The sequence below is a fragment of the Apteryx mantelli genome, chromosome 12 (assembly GCF_036417845.1).
Source record: "Apteryx mantelli isolate bAptMan1 chromosome 12, bAptMan1.hap1, whole genome shotgun sequence".
Lineage (NCBI taxonomy): Eukaryota > Metazoa > Chordata > Aves > Apterygiformes > Apterygidae > Apteryx > Apteryx mantelli.
The window spans coordinates 10,833,600-10,853,078 of NC_089989.1; the positions used below are offsets into that span (position 1 = coordinate 10,833,600).

The 19,479-nt window shown below is 39.1% G+C and overlaps 1 protein-coding gene across 2 annotated transcripts in view; it reads right to left on the minus strand.

Annotated features, from left to right (window-relative positions):
* Window positions 1-17,605, minus strand: part of IPPK (inositol-pentakisphosphate 2-kinase) — a 39,934-nt gene extending 22,329 nt beyond the window's left edge. The window contains exons 1-3 of one of the 2 annotated variants that reach the window (XM_067303178.1): window positions 17,511-17,549; window positions 15,627-15,681; window positions 2,988-3,035 (exon numbers count right to left, since the gene is read on the minus strand). Coding sequence is in view for 1 of the 2 variants with exons in the window: in XM_067303177.1 (XP_067159278.1) it covers window positions 2,988-3,035; window positions 17,511-17,591 (129 nt within the window). In the remaining variant the exon portion in view is untranslated. Of the gene's footprint in view, window positions 1-2,987; window positions 3,036-15,626; window positions 15,682-17,510 lie in introns of both variants that reach the window. The other variant, XM_067303177.1, reaches the window with a different exon arrangement.
* Between the last annotated feature and the right edge of the window lie 1,874 nt (window positions 17,606-19,479).

Below are 19,479 nucleotides of genomic sequence, written 5' to 3' on the forward strand. Positions count from 1 at the left end.
AAAAGAAGTGATAACTTAGTAATTGCTTTACCAGAAAGACATTTGAAAGCTGGAAAATAGTAAGTTATCCAGCATATCACTACTCTGCTTAAGAAACTCTCAAGCTTGGAAAGCATTCTGTGCAGATCAGTAATTAAAAACACATATTTCCTGAAAAACATAGAGATAAGCTTACGTTAATTCACACAGCAACTTAGAAGTCAACTTTACATCAACTGAATCTTCCTTGCAGTTCAGTTTTTAAGCCAAATGTATTTCCAAATGACAAAATAGTTAGTTGTAAACAATTACGATTCCCTAATGAAATCGTGTTTTTAAGATGTACTAACTCTACTATTTCCGTGGAGGCATGGCTAAGTTATGCCTGCATGTTAACAGGGCACTTGCAAAAGAGTATTTTGATGTGAGAACTTCTAGAATAAAAAAGCATGTTCTCAATAGGATGTTCCTGTCACCTGCTCTGAAAATCTGTAACAAATAAAATGTTAAAATTTTTACAGATAATCTATTTCACTGTTTTGCCATGAAAGCATTACAGTTTTATCTAACAGCCAACCAAAAATATCCTAAGAAGAAAATGAAACCTTTTCCTTCAGTGAATTTGAGGGATAAACACTTAAGACCCTCACGGTAACAAGTTTCTATATACTACTGCAAGATATGTGTCTCCTCAAGCTTTTCTCTTCCAGGATTAAACAACTCAATTTTTTCAACATTTCTTTCTGTTTCTTAAATCTTTTCATTATTACTGTTTTCCTCTAAAGTGTTTTCTGTTTACCCCTCTCCTACTCATAGTGGATTAACCAAAACTTAACACAATATTCAATGTGAAATCACTCATTCTCACTAATACCTTACAATTCCACCAATTCATCCCCAAAACGATATTTGCATCTTTTTTGCCTTTCACTTTGTCAAATGTTTTGTGGTTCACCATAATTCTCAAATCCTTTAAGCTGTTTACTGGCAAGCCAGTCATTTCCTATTTTGTTTATGAATATTTGTTTTCCCTTCATTTCACATCAAGTAATTAACAGCTCACCAATCGATCGACACTTTCCACTTAGCTTCACAGAATTTTGCCTAACTGATCTCAGACCAAGGTTCCAGTTATTCACTCCATCTCGCAGACTGAGCAACCTGCGTGCAGTCCTCCCTTCTCCAGTTTAGTGTCACTTGCTCTACTCTGTGACCCAATTATTAACATCAACAGAATGAAGTCTTCTACAGGACAGACATCTTTAGAGATTTAACACAAAATGACCTCCAAATTTCACAGTCCATCTTTGTTAGCCTCTCAAGGCTTTCAAAGTTAGATGCACGTCCACCTGATGGAGCTTACATCAATGCTGCATTACTTAGCTTGTTTACATGAATGCCATTTTGAACAATGCCAAAGGTCCTATTAAAGTTAAAACATATCTGTTACCTTCTTTCTCTACTAAGCTAAGTGCCTTGCCAAAAGGTATGATGACCTCAGTCTGACTACCTTGAGTTGACTGGGTGTCATTTCCTGTATACTTACAGGCTAATAATTTACTCCATTTTTTTAATTGTAGTTAGACTATGTGGTCTAATTCTCCTATGCTGTATTAAAAACTGAGATAGGCATGTTTTCCTTTCTTCCAATCCACTTGGCCCTTCCCTGTTCTCATAAGAACTCTAAACACTATTATCTTAGAGTATTATGGAAGCACAAGACACATTTTTCAAATCCTGCCACAATAAGCAGATCTAAAACTTCAACTTGAGCCACACTTTAGTTTTGTTTCAATTTTTTTCCAAGTAAAGCAGTAGCAGAAAGAACACGAAATAACTCACAGCTACACTGTGCGCATGTTTTTTACCTCCCTTTGCTTTCCTCTGATCTATTTTAGAACCTTCTCCTTTTGCTTTTATTTCCCTTGTAAAACGCAGTGCATTTTGCATTGATCTTCCTGATTTAATGCAAAAATCCCATCCCATATGTTTCACTCCATATGTTTATTTTACAAGCATCCTGGTTTTTCTTTTCTAAAAATCACCTCCCTCCTCTCCAGCTCTCAGTACAGCCATAGTGCTTTTATATTTGCTTCTCACCAGAACAGTATGTCACCGAACCCTTACAAAGCCATGTTTTAGTAGCTGCCATAACTCAGACCATTCCCTGTATCTCTCAGGTAACATGCCCTAAAGACTACTCATTAGCTTAAGGAAATTGTAGAATATGAACCTCTTCCCCCTTTTGCTCTCTTGGATTTTTTTTTTTAGAGTACTGTGTGCTGACACGTCACAATCCCCTTTACCCTCCATCTTTGATTCTCAATCATTTTTCCCCATTAAAACAATCTAAGGTAACTAAGACTTGACTAAGATAACTAAGACTAAGACTCTAAGGTTTCACTTCCTTCTCAAGCAGGAAACTCTTCTGCCATAGCCCAAGAAACTGAGACCATGTCCTGCCATATTTTTTCGTAAGAGATAAGATATAAAGTCATTCACTGACACCAAACTATTCTCCAAATACTTCATATCTTTGTCCAAAATTCCACAGCTTTCTAGCTGCTGAATAGGTAGTCAACAGGAGACCTTTACCGTGATGTCGGTTCTGTGTTCCCCCTCCTCCTCCTCTTCTGTCTTGCCTAGCAACAGTCAATAAAACGCTCTCATTTCTCCCTGAGCATCACTGCACTCACCTACATTGATACGCAGGATTAGCTCTTTCCCCTTCCTACAGCTATCCTTATAGGAAGTTGTACCTTCTACACATGTATTTCAGTCGTACAATTTGTCCCACAAAAAGGCCTTGAAGTCAGTAATTACATAATTTTAGCTATAAAAGACGACCTGAAATTTCCTCCTGTTGCCAAAACTCCTGAAACACAGGCACATTTGAAAACATCCTCTTATTCTTACTTATAGTTCTTTTGCAGGCTCAGGTTTCTCCTCAGACCGCCTTTCATTAGCTTACCTGTAGGCTTTTATCACTAGTACATGCTGTGTCTTACCTTATTCCGGTTTGGGGGGAACTTCAAAAAACGCAGCACCACACAGCGCTAAAGGAGGATGGGAAAGAATATGATTTCATTAGCATTTAAGTACATCATCATAATTTCAAAAGTTAACTTCATCTGAACAGCACTAATGTCCAATTCCCCACTCTAGCTCATCCAAGAAATTAAGTGTTTTAGAAAAACTAAAAAAAAGCAAAATAAGTGTTTTCAATGGTTGTTTCACTCAACTTGAAATCAAATAGATCAATTTCTGTTTTCAGATATGCCCTAATCTCCCCTGTTGACATTAACAAGTCAGTCACTCTGTGCTGTCAGTCACCAATTGTAAACGGGAAATACTGCCTTGGCTTACAGCAATATTCTGGAAGTCTGATATTTCAATTTTGACTGCCACTAAAAGCACAGTATTCAAACAAACAAACAAACAAACAACAACTTACTTTTGCCCCAAAGGTCTTTGGAAAAAGCTGTAAAATCCACTAAAATATCATTTGCTTATAAAGTCAGCAAAGCATTACATTATTAGTTACCAGCAAAAGCTGCACAGCTGTACTTATAAATACTAAAACCTACTACTTCCAAACTCAGTTTTAAGGGAAACACGTACCAAGTTACATGTTTTAAAAAACATGTAATGCACTGGGCTAATTGCAGCAGGTTTCCAAATGTTTCACGTTACAAAACACACATTTGTGTGTGATTCACGCAATTCAAAATCCTTTGAAGTTTACATGGTAGCCTTAGGCATACTCTAAACAAAAGTGAGCCTTTACAGAGCTTTTAAGAGTTCAAAGATATCTTGGAGATGTAGTAAGTAAATTAGGCCTTTACCCATAAGCCTATTAAAATAGGATGCCTTTCCTCACAGAGCCTATCTAAAGAATCTCTCTGCCCTCAGAAGTTTGACGAAATTAACCATTATACTTATTAAATAGTCACTTTTTATATTAAAACCAAATTTTGACACGATATTAAGGGACCTGAGGCCCCACTAGGTTAGGTAACAGGCAGCCCTGTCTCAAATTAATCCAAGAAATTTACTTCCACTTACATATTTAAGCCAATTCAGATAAGATGTGGGCAGTAACAGTTGGGTACCACAGTAGGTAAAAAAGCAAGAGATGTTTTCTTGGGTTATCTCTTAACAATTCAATGTCTCATTGGTCCATTTGGACCTTTCCTAGACAACCCAAGAAGGATTATATTCTATTTAAAGCACTGGGGGGGGAGGACAGGAGGGGACGGGGGGGACACAGTAGTAACAATCAGATTAGCTAACAAAGATATGCGGATAAGCCTTAGAGTAATACCTCAGGTTTATGGAATTTGAGCATTTTTAGCCCTACCAAGTGACAGACAATTGAAAAAAATTTCCATAGTAGGACAGCACCAGATATCATAAGCACCTCGTAGTTCAGGGCGGAATGCTGTGTCTAGACAGTGCTGAGTGGGAGAGAGCAACAGTTATCTTTAATTACTAAAGTGTAGAGAAAGGGCACCATGAGAAAAGCAAAACAGATGACAACGTCTACTCCAAAACCCTAACAAGAGGAGGTCTGGATACAGACGTTAGATAGCTAAACCCAGAAACAGCCCCTTCAATATCTAAAATGTCTCGAGCTAGCGTAACTACTATAAATCCTTGTCCATCTGTATCTGTACAACACTCCAGGTGAAAGTATACTTCTCTGCATTTTGATTAAATTTGTCCTGCTGGATCAAAACAACATGCAAGTTACACAACAAAAATAAAACACAAATAAATTGAATACTAAATATAATACGCTGGATTTGACTACTCCATTGATATGATTGCCGGGTGGGCCCTGCTCTTGTCTTCCATGACGGCCTAGATGTTGATACACAGGCTGGTCAGACCTGAGCTCTGTTATTTTGTGTACACAGTAAGAATACGTTGTTATTTTTACATCGTTTCAGCAGTTTGGATCCCTCACTTTAAATATTCCTAAACAGATGGATCAGTGATTGAGTGATCTGATCATCGTTTCCGATCTGTTCAATAACTTGAATTCTGAAGTATTTCAAGGGTGCGCATTTTAGTGACAAGTGAACACTTTTAAGTAAACACGCCACAGAACAAAACTAGAAGATTCATCTGATTTTTCAGCATAGATTTGTAATTTAGCAATGCAACAGTTTTCAAAATAAAAACGTATGCTAGATAGCAGAGGTGAACAGTAAGTACATTGTGATGTTGCCCACTGTTCCTAATGAAATCTGTTACAAAAATTTCTTATCCTTTATAAACATTTTCCAGTTCAGTTTTGAAAATCGATTAACATGTAAGAAAAGTAATATAAAGCATCCTCAACATGGTAAAAAAGTGTGTTAAAAACGTGTTATGTATTTATCCATTCATCAATTCTCAGCTAGCAGATTTCCTCCAACCACCCCCTCTGGAAAATTCAATTGCTATTACATTTATCTATAACAAGACTCATTACAATATCTGTTCATTAACAAATCATTTCTAAAACAGGCATACTAGGATAAAAGGATAAAAACTATATGTGGCAAAAGAACACCATATTGCTTTTCTAAAGATTGGATGCAGATGTCAAAAGGGAATAGAGCAAAGCTCAAACAAAACTTTTCAGCTGCAGATGCAATTTATTTAACTAGTCACTACCAACTTCCTCCTGCACTATGTCTTAGTAAGGCCATTAGGGTGATCCAGAGTAACTGATCCAGATTTAAAAACCACAAACTTATTTTTGTTGAGGAATTTTTCAGCTAGATCCCTGCCTTTGCAATTCATTACACAGTTGCACAAGCATATGGGCACAGTACAGAGGTCAACTCGTGAGTGGCCAAAGATACCGACTGCTTAAGAGTTATTACCACTGAAATACCTGTCTGTATTTTTCACATGCTGTTGAGGTCTTGACTGATTCTTCACTTGGAAGCACTGTGAGTTGTTGTTGCCATGGGGTTTTTCCTTCAGTTACCTTAACTGCCTTAGATTCTTTTTTATATTTGCAATTTGAAAATCAAAGACATAACATGCTTATCTGCATGTAGAAGAATGGCCTAAATCCAGAAGAGAATAGATTTCTTAAGATGTCGCTACCCTTTAGCACTCCAAACATCAGATCAACCAGACCCTAACGTTCTCCCAAACTTCATACTCTACACGCACCTCCCTAAGCCCTTCCGCTGCTTAGTAACACTTCAGTCAATGCACTCTTGCCAAAGTGTTCAGTTAATTGAGTCATAATCCCATACAGACAAAAAGATGGAAAAATCCAGGCTGCAAAATCAAGCAGAAAAAAAAAAAGAAACAATGCATGGAGGTAGTAAAATTTAATGCATTAAACATTAAGAGGCTTCATATTTTTTTGAAGAAGCAACATGAGCTAGAACAGTGAACTCGAAGGAAGAATTTCGACTGTCTACTACTTTTTCTTTTGATAACAAATTCTGCAGTCCTTTCTCTGCAAGTATGCTCAGTATTCAATCAGCGAGGAAAGGAAAAAAAAGTCATCAGAATGTCAAACATGACAGTCCTTATTCTCTGAATAAAGAATTTAAGCGTAACTCGCATGAAAATACAGCAGTTTGGTAACAGATAACAAACCACATTCCTAATGCAGTCCATAACAGTACCAGGGCTAAAACAAAAACCATTTCCAATTGCTACGGAAAACAAAAAACACCACCAACAACAACAAAAGAGGGATGACAACTAGGATAAAGAAACTTATTTCTCACAGAATCCATTAAGATTTAACAACTGCTGATGTAATCAAGAGCCCTTGTTCTAGAAAAGCATAGTGTCAATATACACTGTTTTGAGACTCTAACTGTAAATTTAACATCCCACTGAGAAAGGCACATACTTCTTAAGCACCATATCATGATACAATTTTTTTTTTAAATCACAACTAAAAGTTAATGCTTCCAATAAAGGGACAAGAAGCTACAGAAGGGGCTGCTAGAACGTGCTCAAAGTCACTAGCATCACCGAAATATACGTGTGCATACACGCACAACTCCTGCTGTCTTATATATCTGGGGGGGGGGGGGGGGAGTTCACTGGTCTTAGCCCCCAAGAAATCAGATGGTTACCTGCAAGAATCTTTCTTCTTCAAAGCTGTGACTAGAGCTATTATTTTAATTTTACTTAAAGAAATTCAAGAACACTAGGTGATCCTTGAAAGTTAGGCCAAAGTAACAGAATCTGATCGGCATCAATAGAGATACCTTAGATTAGACAGCAGGCACTGTGAAACCAGGAGAAACACTCTAGCCCCCAGAGGGAAATCCATGCCTCTTTCCAGTTCCCCCTCTGCTTCCCTTCACTCCACAGTCTAATAAATTGTGGAATCTGAAAACTCTACACTATTTTCCGTGAACGCTATATGCAATTTTATGCATATCACAAAGTTATCTACCTATGTTTGCCTACTATACTCCATTGTAATACGTTTATTTTAAAAAGGCACATGATATACAAGCAGAACAATAAAACCCAAATTTAAAATTATCTGTATAAAAGTCATGAGCTTCCGGTTATTGTGTAAACAACAGGGGGAGAAAACTCTCAAAGACTGGTAACAAAGCTTGCCCTACCATTATTACTATACTATTTCTTGCAACTAATTACACCCATCACCACCACCTACTTCTTAAGCAGATGAGGAGGTTAAGTGGCCTCTATCCTTAGAGAGAACGGTGTCTGAAAAGGCTCCCGAATTTCTCTGCACAGTAAAAAATGGATGTTAATTTCATTTTCTTTCCCTGAGCCTAAAAAGCAAACAAGAACTTAGGGAACATAGTTCTAAGTGTATCAAACCTTCTACCACCGTTGCAGTGGTTCCACACAACTTAATCATTGCAAATTTAGGATAGTATACAGCCATAACATCTGTGAAAAAATGCATTCGATCTAAACTTCAACCAAAAGGAGGGAGAGTGGTTAAATTACACAAAGCTGCTATTCAAGCCCTGTTTGTGAAGTTACTGATACGCAAATACTAATTAATGACAGTTTTAATGGTCCTAAAAATGAAATAGCTGCCTGTTTTGCTGATATTGAGCTATTTTTGCAGCAGAAACTCTAGCTGCATGCAGTTTACACTAGCTAAAATTTATTCGGACATTTTTATTCCAAATTTACACTCCACAACCCCTTCAGTTCTAACTCTGGTTTGAAGGATTTGAACAGAATACAATGCTTAGAGAACCCACCAAGAGGGGGAGGCAGACGGATAAAAAAAAGTGTCATCTTCATGTTATCTCAGAAAAGACAGTTGCAGGGAGGGAAGTTCTTTCCTCTGAGCACTAACAGAACTCAGTAAGAACATGGCCACCACACTGCCCAGGCACTTCAACCAAAGCTTATCTTCATGATGTGATGTCTGTGTTCAATACACGATATTTTACACACCAGATCTCAATAAGCTGGGCAGTGGGGAGGGATCTGGAAGATTAAAACAACGGAAGCATGGAAAATTGTATTGCTTTTGAATGAAATAAACATGGTAATATGGTATACAAGCCTTGTTTTCCAGCTCGGTCTTGTTCTATATAAGGTGGATAAGATCATACAAAACAAAGTGAGGAAAGCTGCGTTTCCTGGCAGTATGGAGGAAGTTTAGCAATTGCTCACGCAAAGTGTAAGGAAGTATTCAAAATCAGAACAACCCCCTCCTATTTGGCTTAGGAACTCCTTAAGAACAATCTTTTGATTTCTTTATACAAATAATTTTGAGCATAGCACCTCGCTTGACACCATTCAATATTTTAAACCATTATCTGGAAGCAAATGACACCATGATACTTGTTTTCTTTTGCAAAGAGCTCACAGCTTGCATCAGACTTCAGGTATTCGTTCATTTTTTTCTTCCCCCTGTTATGATCTACATTCCCATGATAGTCAAGCATTCACTCAGGTTTCACATTATAGCTAAGTTTATATAACCTTACAATATGCCGATGGTACCAATTTCAAAAACAATTTTATGATTTTGTACTAGCCATGAATAAAAAGGTATGTTTACTGTTCGGCTAAGCCACACACTACTCAGAATGATATCAAGTGATACATCCACTGGTACTAGGTGGAAACACACACCAGAGAGCTAGCGCAGAATGAATAAACCTATTGATTCCCGGCTCTCAGCATACAGTACTACAGTCTGGATAACACAGCAGATGTCCCTGAGACACTAACTGTTAAAAACAAGGGAGAAAAAAGTGGTCCTTAAGGTTTAACAGTGTATCAAATTCCTTGCCTGTCAAATAGGTGAGTTACACAAATAGGAATGTGAAACATGTACTAAGCTTCCTTCCCTTAAACTGCTGCAAGCCGGCATGCATCTGGAACACGCGCTTTCCAACGGTGAGGGTTAGAGCCAGCTGCCACCTTCTGTTACGTTGGGCACACAAGACTCTTCAGGAAAATATTAACAGTGAGGGGAGAAAATAAAAGAATAAAAACAGTCAAAGGAATTAGAATTATGTTAAGTTAAAAAATGGAAAGTTAAAAACAAGTTAATAATTCCAAGCATCCTAAACACCTCCATAGTTCAACTAAAAGAAACCCGAGCAATTCCTGAGCAACTGCTCAACTGCATACAGCGTCCCTGTTCCTTCCTGAGCAAAAAACAGAGAGAAGGTCAGAAAGTGATTATCACATACCTCAGAAATAATACACTGAGGTGAAGACAACATCCCACTGAAAGGCTAGAACAGAGGAAAGAATTGTGGGAGCAAATACAATAAGCTATTACACTGATATCTCCTACACAGTTCACAGGTCAGTTAAGTTATTTCCATGAAAAAGCAACCACTGTTAAATATGTCCAGCTCACAGCTGTTGTTGATTGAAGAAAGGTTAAGTGTACGGAAAAGAAAAGGCGAAGTTTAGTGTTATGAACTCCACCTTTACTACCTTTGCCACCCACTTATAAAACAAGAAAAAAGTGCTTTTTAAATAGAGGTTTGACTTCATCACCTTCAACAAGAAACTCGCTCTGTTTCAAGCTTGAACTAGCACAGAACCCAAACAGAAAGAACAAGACCGTTTTTAATGAAGCCTAACTGCCTCCTGAGCTTTTCTGCAAAACTGGGATTCGCTTTATGTTTCTATTCATATTATCTTCAGCATTCTCAGTAGTCACCCAAAACAGAAAATAAAACAAAACAAAATAAAGACACAAACTGAAGTTTGAATTCCAGTGACAAACATACTTTATACAAATAATGACAAATATGTATATTTTATAACTATCTATCTATACATATAGTGAAAGCTAATGGTAGTATTATAGTATTAGACCTGAGTTTCTCAGTGTTTCTCTCTCCCATCTCCTTTCACAGAGAAAGACTCGAGTGCTATGTTTTCATATCTGCCTCTACAGAAGCACCTGAGAAAAAAAATTGTTAAAAAATTAATTATAAAAGAATTATAAGAAAAGTTTAAAGGGCATTGCTGACTTTCTGTTCCTTCTCTCTTCATTCTGTCCCCTCATCTGCTGCCGCTTTCCCTGCCACTTTACAAAAGATACTATTAACCTGTGTTACATTAAGAGCATCCTTTCAGTGCAGAAACCTGGCAAAGGAAAAGTAAATTTAACTACAATACACTGGTGCTATACGAAATTAAAATTCCATATGCACATTGACTCAAACAGCTGCTTTGGGTCAACTAATCTTTGCAGCTAATCCACTGAAGCAGAAGTGCTTCCAACTTCTAATATATCTTTTGTAATAAAAGCCTTTTGAGATTGTACTCAGAGTTAGTGTGATTAGTTATGACATCTACAACCACTGTTGTAACAGTTTAGTCAAAGAAATAACTAAAAGCAAATAAGAAAATGTCTTCCTGTTTGCCAGTGACAACAGATGCGTATTTAAGTGTCAGTTAACCAACATACTAGGTTAACACAAGGAAACGTATAGTTTCATCCAGGTTAGAATGCCACAAAGGGTCCTGAACCCCAACTCAAGCTAGTAATTGCTTCCTATTCCTAAAAATTTAATTGTTGTTTACAGCAAGACACTCATCTCTTTTCCACTGATGATACACCCTGATCGCATATGGCTGGGCCTTCCAACTCGCTTTCATAGCTGCTTGGTTTGGTAAATTTAGACAGAAGCTCCTCTACTCACTTACAAAAAAAGCAATCGCAACTAGGAAAGATGGAATAGAAAGCAATAAATTACATTTGTCATGTATCTGTTTTCTTGCCTTTTTTCTAAGCAGGCAAAAGGTGTGCAGTTGCTGTTTGTTTTTTTTTTTCTTTCTAGACAATCTATGTTTATACATGTATACCCCCAAAAGAATACACAATGTTAGAGAAACAAGGTCAAAGAAATGCCCTATGACACAGAAAAACAAAAGGTTTTAATGGTCCTTAATCCTTATTAAAGTTCACAAGGAGTCTTGGTCCAACTCACTCGTGAAAGTTTTGCCTTCCCCAGAAAATTCTGCAGAACCAGATGCAAAACTCCTGCCTACACTCAATCACACAGCCTCGGTGAATCTTTTGCATACATCCAGCCCATGGAATAAATGAAAAAAAAATTACCACAGGTTCGAATTCAACTAGGGGAATCTCCTCAAGGATACAAAAACTTTTAAGTTCAAATCTTAACAAAACTGTGCTTTTCCTATTAGTTGAAATAAAATTCAATAAATGCAAGTTGTACCTTACCTTTTCTGGGTAATTTCTTCGTGTGAAAAAGCAAAGACACCCTAACCTGGCCATATTTCAGTCAGTAATTTCAATTCAGAGAAGGCCATCGCTAATAAGCAGCACCAGCCAAAGACAGGAGAATATTTCTACCACTCATATGTTCAAGGAAGAGCCACTCCAAACAGCAAAGGGTATTTCAGTATTTTTCCCTACCTGAAGACTTAATGCCAAGAATCAGTGCTCTGTTCTATATTTCCTTGAAATCAAGAGATCCATAGATATTAATTCATTGATCCACAGACATTAAGAAGAAACCCAAAACACAGCTGAACAAGACATGTTCCTAGTCAGGGATCTGTAATTTTCCAGGAATGACTTTGAAATTTTGGGGGCAATGCTTTACTTGCACTAATTTCAAGATGACAAAACCACAAACTCCACATCATAGAGAAACAATGAAGCTCACAAAGGGAAGAACAGGACATTCGGGTTCCTGACCTTGTACAAAATGGGACTATCACAAAAAGTGCCTCAAGAAGATTCACTCAGCAAGACAGCAGTTAGTGAACAGCACTGCTCTGTTTGTCACACAAGACTAATCAGCAAAGCTGCAGCTGGCTGGCAATTCTAACCATAAGCTTTTGGCTATTAGAGCAAAAATCCCCCACTTATCTAAGCATACAATCTTGTCCATGGCCCTGTCTCCAACATCAATAAATAACTTTCTCAACATGTTTACTGTGTAAAATGACAAATTTACCCAGTAAGATTAATTTTTAATTCAAAAAAAAAAAAAAAAAGAAAACTTTCATACTTTGAAAGCAGTGCTATAAACAACTATCAAGTCCGATATGACCCAAGGCACCCCCTGAAGAATTCATAGGAAACATGAAACCAAGCTGATCTCCCCCATAATGAAAAGGAGTTTCTGCAAACACGATACAGCTATCATAACGTGACTGTCAGCAGGAGCAGCTGCAGATATTGCAGATATAGTGAAATCAAAGACTAATGTTAAAAATGCAAGATACCCTTCTCCCTTCGCACACCTCAAATCTCTACAGTCCTCTACAAATCCAGAACAAGGATTGAGAAGGATGTCTGTGAAAGAAGCACCAGTAACACTGATATGATATCCTCCATCTTTACCCATCTGTCCCGAAGAGAAAAACACAGAGAAGAGCCAGACATTATTCAGCTATTATAAGCAACAACTTTGGGAACCTTCCGCAGGTATGATTATCTGACTCAGCTCCCTCCTCAGTCCCTTTACCTCAGGTTCATTTACCTTCTCCATCTACCCTCTCCCCCTTTTCTATTTAGCAAGCTCACATGCGCTCTGGAAATGGTTTACATGCTTCCTAAAAAATTATGTCCCTTACGAAACACTAAAGATATCTGTTAGAACTGCATCCTCTCCTACACAAGGAGTAGATTATTACTAAACAATAACCAAAGCATACCAAGATCCAAACCACAACCTTTCACAAACACACACCAAGTTTCCTCTAGATCATTTCACTGAATAAAAAATGTTAGAAAAAAAATTCCTCTTGTACCACCTCCAAGTAGTCACTCTGAAACACAAGCTTAGTGTTCAAACATATTTTAAAAGGAAATATTAGGTTATCATAATGTCTCAATGTACAAAAACTAAAAATTAATACAAACTAACTGCAGTGAAACAGAGAAAGAACGCACATGCTTTATCTAGTGAAGCAAAATCTAGGGATTTCAAGAATGTTTCAGCATTGAAAGGAAATACAAGTCATTATTTCTAGAGTTACTTACACTACTTTATAAGGAACAACAATTTCCTGAAACCTTTATGAAATGAAGTGTTAGTGTTTCTGTAAGAGTAAACAACTGATTAAAATGCAGAACTACAAAAGAGGATTTGCAGCTCACATCTGAAAAACTAGACATCTCCACCTTAGAAAGAGCCAACAGCTTACAAGATGGTGACTACTCTACAGCAGCTCCTCAGAAGCCTCACCACTGCTCAAGCCCAGGGCAGAGGAGAGGAGTGGTTTGGGCCACTTTCTTAAATTAGAAGCCAAATTTGATGCAGATGAAACAAAACTCCAATAAAAGCATAGGGAGTATGAAGCATCCTTTCTAACCTGCCTGGCTGTTTGTAATAGTTTTGCTTTAATGCCTGTATCTGTGCCACAGCACCTTATGCATCCCTGAGACAGTAACAAGAACAAGTAGCCCAGATGATTCACTGTTTGATTAAATATGGCAAATCAAATATTTGAAGAGGATATCATGCTCAATCAAATATAGAAAATGGCAATGTATGGACAAGGATCACACAGCTGTCATCGGAATTAACAGTCAGGCAAATGTATGTGTACTTCAGAGTGATCTTTCTGAATCAATGCCTCAAGCACTGTTTTCAGAAACCAAAACAGTTACCAGTTATATCTCTCACTGAAAGCAATGAGATGTAAAAGTTGTTTTTGTTCATTTTCTAGGAGAAGCATTTCAGCAGGCTGCAAGACTATACAAAGGCTTTTTGACCACATTTCAGTTTCAGTTTGGATTAGCTTAATCTCAGCTGCAGTAAAAACCACCAGGAGAGGCTTTATCATCAGAGAAACTTGTCCCATAATATTGACCATCTTCCAGAATTTTAGATTCATCAGAATTTAAACTTCAAAAGGCCATGAAAGCAGAAGTTAGAGTGTGCATCAAGCAAGCATGCAGCTCTGTAGATGACAACAGTAACTGGGAATTCTTTGCAGGCATTCCATCTTTATTCATCAGATCACTTTCTAAATGCTGGAGAACTAATTAGAGCAACTCTGTAAAGCTGTCACTGTAAGAAGAGACATGCTGACTAGACCATGCCCTGCCTAAGTCCTCTCTTCTTAACTGCATGAATAAGGAACAGAGATGCTCTTGCAGTGATTTCAGATGCTTCATTTCAGTACTGCATTCCACCGGTTGTAGGCGTGCAGGAACACAGGGATAATTCTGTCATTATTGCATTCTGGAGGATTAATAACTGGTAAGTGGAAACAGCACATCAAGAAGTGCTTTATAAGATACCTGAACAACCAAGCGTGTTCCACAGAAAGATGATGCCAATGTATGACTGTCAGACATAATCTTTTTCTACATGCCACCATTCAAAGGCATTAGAACAAACGCTTGCACGTTGTTTGCCTCTTGGGTTTATCAGCTCATCACTAACAGAGCTGTTTGTCATGCATGTCACTTTTCTACAACCAAGTTTTCAGGTGTTAACTTTGGTACTGTACTAGCTCTGGATTGACAGTGTGTTACATTCACGTCTTAGAAAGAAACAGGGAATAGAAGAAGCCAAAGAATTAAACGTAGCCTTAAACAGACCAGAGCAGCATGAACTGATGCATGCCTTGCTCTTACTCTTCATCCTCACTCTGGCCACACCTCAGCACAATCAAGAAAAAGAGCTGTGTACGGAGCCTGCCTGCTCACCCCAATCTAAACACTATGTGCTTGATGCACAGACTTGCACAGTATCTGTTCTCAGTGCTCCAAAGAGGGGTCAAGAGGAGATGAATTGAAGCCAAACTCCCTAGATCTTAGTTTACTAATAACAAAGAAGCTAATGTCCTCTTCTTCAAAAGGACAGGTTTTTTTCCACTTCCCAGATCACATGGAAGAAACAAGGAAGAGAGGTCAGACCCACAAAGGTAGGGACCACTGCCTTCCCCAGATCCCAGAATAACTCTATACATGAAAATGAGAACATAGAGATAACAAGCACTCTTAGACACAGTTCCACCCTGGCCTCTCGCTTTCAAACCCTGCACCAACATCTGAGCACCCATTCATGTCCCCCTTGCCACAGCCAAATTGCTATCCCTCCCACTAGCATTTATACACAAAATCATGAACTTAGGAGATACAGAATGAAGCAAAAAAAGTAAAATGAAATTCATTATCTTAGTTATGCTGCTATTCTGTTCTCACAAACCTGAGAATGACTGACATCAGATCACAAGAACGATGATTAATCATGCAAGTATGTCCTGTTTATAAAAGGAACAAAGTAAAAGTTAGCATCTAACAGTATTTTATATGCTGCAATTTTAAAAGATTTCATCTTCAGTAGACACAAAGCTCTAGCCAGTAAGCTTTTACTGGCTTAATGATGGATATACAGGGGGAAAAAAAAAAATTACATCTATTCTACTTCCACTGTATCTTCAAGGTTTAGCATCTTATTAAAAAGAGAACTGACATACTCAGCAACTATTCTAAATTTCTGGCAGACTTCTTCACTTTCCACATCTTTAAAGGCATCACAATCACACTGTTATTAATCCATTACATATTCTGATTCCTATCAACTAGTGACTGAAGATTTTTTGAACTGCCTTTTTCAACAGATATTCAGAAAGCTAATATTTAGATAGGAAACAAAATTATACACTCTCTTCTTGTAGGAACAACATTTTTTTTAATGTTTGGTATAAAGAAAGAGAAGAAATAAACAAGAGCCGTGGAAGTGCCCCTCCTAAAGAAGAGCAAAGATTTCCAGCATTTTCTCAGACTTGATATTTGTTAGCATTTTTTACATCCAGCTTATATTTATAATCTAGAAAAGAGAAACCAGAAGAATCTAATATTCTCAAATACATTCATTTAATGTTCTAAAAAACCCTCAGATTTTAAGATTCAACTCATACTGTAGTTTTCTCATATAAAAGCCTGTATGTTGTCATTTCTGTTTTAATGGACAGTTTTATATCTATGAAATATCAAGTACATTTTGGGAAAAACCACTAGCAAATCCATACCAGAATTGGAATACAAACATAAGACAAAAAATAGCCCAAAGTCCTTTTTAGAAAAGTAATAAACTTCTCTGAGGGACATGCACAATTAAGATCTGGAACCCAATATACTAAGTAAATAATACATATACAAGAGGGGCAAGAACACAGTGACAGCAGTCACAGAACGCATACTTTTAAACTGATATGGAATCTGCCTGACTGGATTCAGATTAAATTAATTTTTGCTGCTCATCAAAACCAACACTGAATTTATTTTATCTAGTAAGATTTTTTAAACAAATGGTAAATTGAAGCACAGAGATGAAATGACTTGCTCATTCGCACTGAAATCTATGGCCAGGCCACAAACTGAAATCAGACTCTGGAGTCCCAATCCAGGATTGCAGCAAATGCTCACAATCTTTTACGAAGGAAGAGCCAGGGGCGACAGGAAAAATATTCCTAACACTTTCATCTGATTCCGTAAGTCTTCCAGATTTCTTTGACACATTTGCACACATACATGTGTTATGATCGAAAATGGAACATTTTCTGTGCTTTTCATCACAACTCTGTCCCAAGAAAACACTTCTCTAGTCATCAACTGCTTTCCTCTCCACTAGCTCTATTACCCAATCTCTAAAGAGTCTTAAGAATTAAGATCAGGCAAAACTGCTGCTAACCTCTTCCAAAGGAGTAACAAAATTTCTCTACTCGCCCCCTTAAACACGGAAAAAACGCAATAAAAAGCTTTTCGCTAAGTGATTGGAATGGAAAACTGCGTGTTTTTTTTTTTTTTGGGGGGGGGGGGGAGGGGGAGGCAAATCCCGGCTAGGTGTCCTGTCCCCTTTACCCCGAAGGAGGTGAATCCCCCGGCGCTGACAGAACGGCTCCCACGGCCGGGCTGCGCTGCGCTCCGCCGCGCTGCGCTGCCCGCCTGCCTCGCGGGCGGCCGGCCCGGCCCGGCCCCATCGCCCGCCGCCCGCCCGGCCCGCGATCAGGGCCGCGGCCCAGAGAGACCCGGGCGCGGCCTCCGGGGCGCCGCCGCTGCGCGCGCCGGCCGCTACCCGCCGCCCCACCTGGCAGTGCGAGACGACGAGGCTCTGGTTGCCTTCCCCGTGGTACTTCCATTCATTCTCATCCATCTTCTCCACTTCCATGCCCGGCCCGGCCCGGCCCGGCCCGCCGCGCCCCGTGGGGACGGTGCCTGCCGCTGCCGCCGCCCCGCCGCGCTCGCGCCTCCGCCACCGGCGCTGCGCGCCGCCCCTCCCCCGCGGCGCAGGAAGTCCCGCCTTCCGCGGCGAGGTCGGAGGGCGCCCGCAGGGCGCCGGCCCGGTCCGGCGCGCGCGCGGCTGGCGGCCATCTTAGAGCGGGGCAGCTCCTCCGGCCGCCATCATTGAGGGGGGCAGGAGCGGGCGGCGCTCCGGGAGGCGGCTCTGCCCGCGCGGGGCGGGGGCCGGCTCGGAGCCAGCGGGGCGGCGGGCGCTCGGGGCGCTCCCTTCAGAAAGGGAACCCGAGCTCTCGCCTCGCCGTTGTCCGGAGCCCCCAGCGGGTCGGGGGGCTCGAACTGACGGGCCAAGGCGCACGCGTCCCTCTGAGGGCCCCGCGTGACGCAGGGGGCTGGCGGCGACATCTTAGCGCCTCGCGTCTGCGCCCAGGTCTCGGGGGCCCTTCAGCAGAACTGAAAAAGAACAGAAACGGTCATCTGGAGCCAAACTGATAGTGGAATAATAAACGTAATAAATGGAATATTTCTCATTCACCTTTTTGTTGCCAAGATAATCTATTCGAGTACTAGATTGCAGAAGATGACTTTACGCTTGCAACAGAGGTTATCCAGATGATCAAACGCTCAACAAATTGGAGTTTATCTTTGGCGTCTTGTTTCTTAGTGCTAACGCTGTTTTTAAGGTTACAGAACTGAGTTGCAGCTCTCTTTACACTCGCAGACTGCGTATCTTTGAATCATTTTCTGTGCTTTAATACACCAATCTTTCAAATACCTAGCAGAGGTGTTGCAAGCATAAATGTTTTCCTTATCAGTATCCATAAGGTGAATAAAATTTCACATAGTGCCTCATCACACACATACGCAAACACCCCTATAGATATGAATATATGCATGTAAGTGTATTCACATATAACATATGCTGTAAATTTAAGACAAATAATGTGCATAAATTACCTATCACAAAGATAGGGCCAGATTCTAGATTCCAGAATCTAGATCTAGAATCTTAATTAGAATCTTAATCCAGTCATCATCTTTTTTTTTTTTTTTAAACAGAAGCCAACAGGAAATCAGTATCTCCGAGTTTTGGCTACAAACATCAAAATTTACCCTTGAATTACAATTTTAGAAGTATCACAAAGTGCTCTCTGAAGTTTTCCCTTTTGCTGTCTTTCCTCCTCAGCAGGTAATGCATGAGAGTAGCCAAGCTGATGCATCATAAGGGACCATACGCTTGCAAGTTTTTCTGTGTGTAATGAACACTGGTATAATTAGAACAGTAACCAATTTTGACTTTAATGCATTCTTGAAAAGCAAGTCAAAGAAGAAAAAAATTAGGAAGCCTTTTTATTCTTAACTGAAAGTGAAGATGCACCTAAAAGGCTGAAAATAAAACCTGCATTATTTTGTCATGAGTCCTTGCTCCTTTTTTGAATGTATGGTGCTGTAACTTAATTGTTTATAACCTAATTTCACTAGAATTGTGAAAGGAAATTCTGGTTACAACAATTTATACTTTCTTTTTGCCAAAATATGGAATGAGGAGCACTTAACTCTTCCTTTTTATTTAACAATATCTTGTAGGCTCAAATATGAAAAAGGAAAATATGAATCCCTGCTCCTCTGGCCATTTAATAAATAAAAAATACTGTCAATGGGCTGTTTAAAGTATCTGTTACCTTCCCTTTTGCCAAGTTTATTTCAGTATATTATGTAATAAGGAATGAATATATGAAACACATACCAAAACTTACCATGTCATCCTTGCTTTATCAAAAAGAGTGTTATAAAGAAATTTCAGACTAGACTAAGCAAGA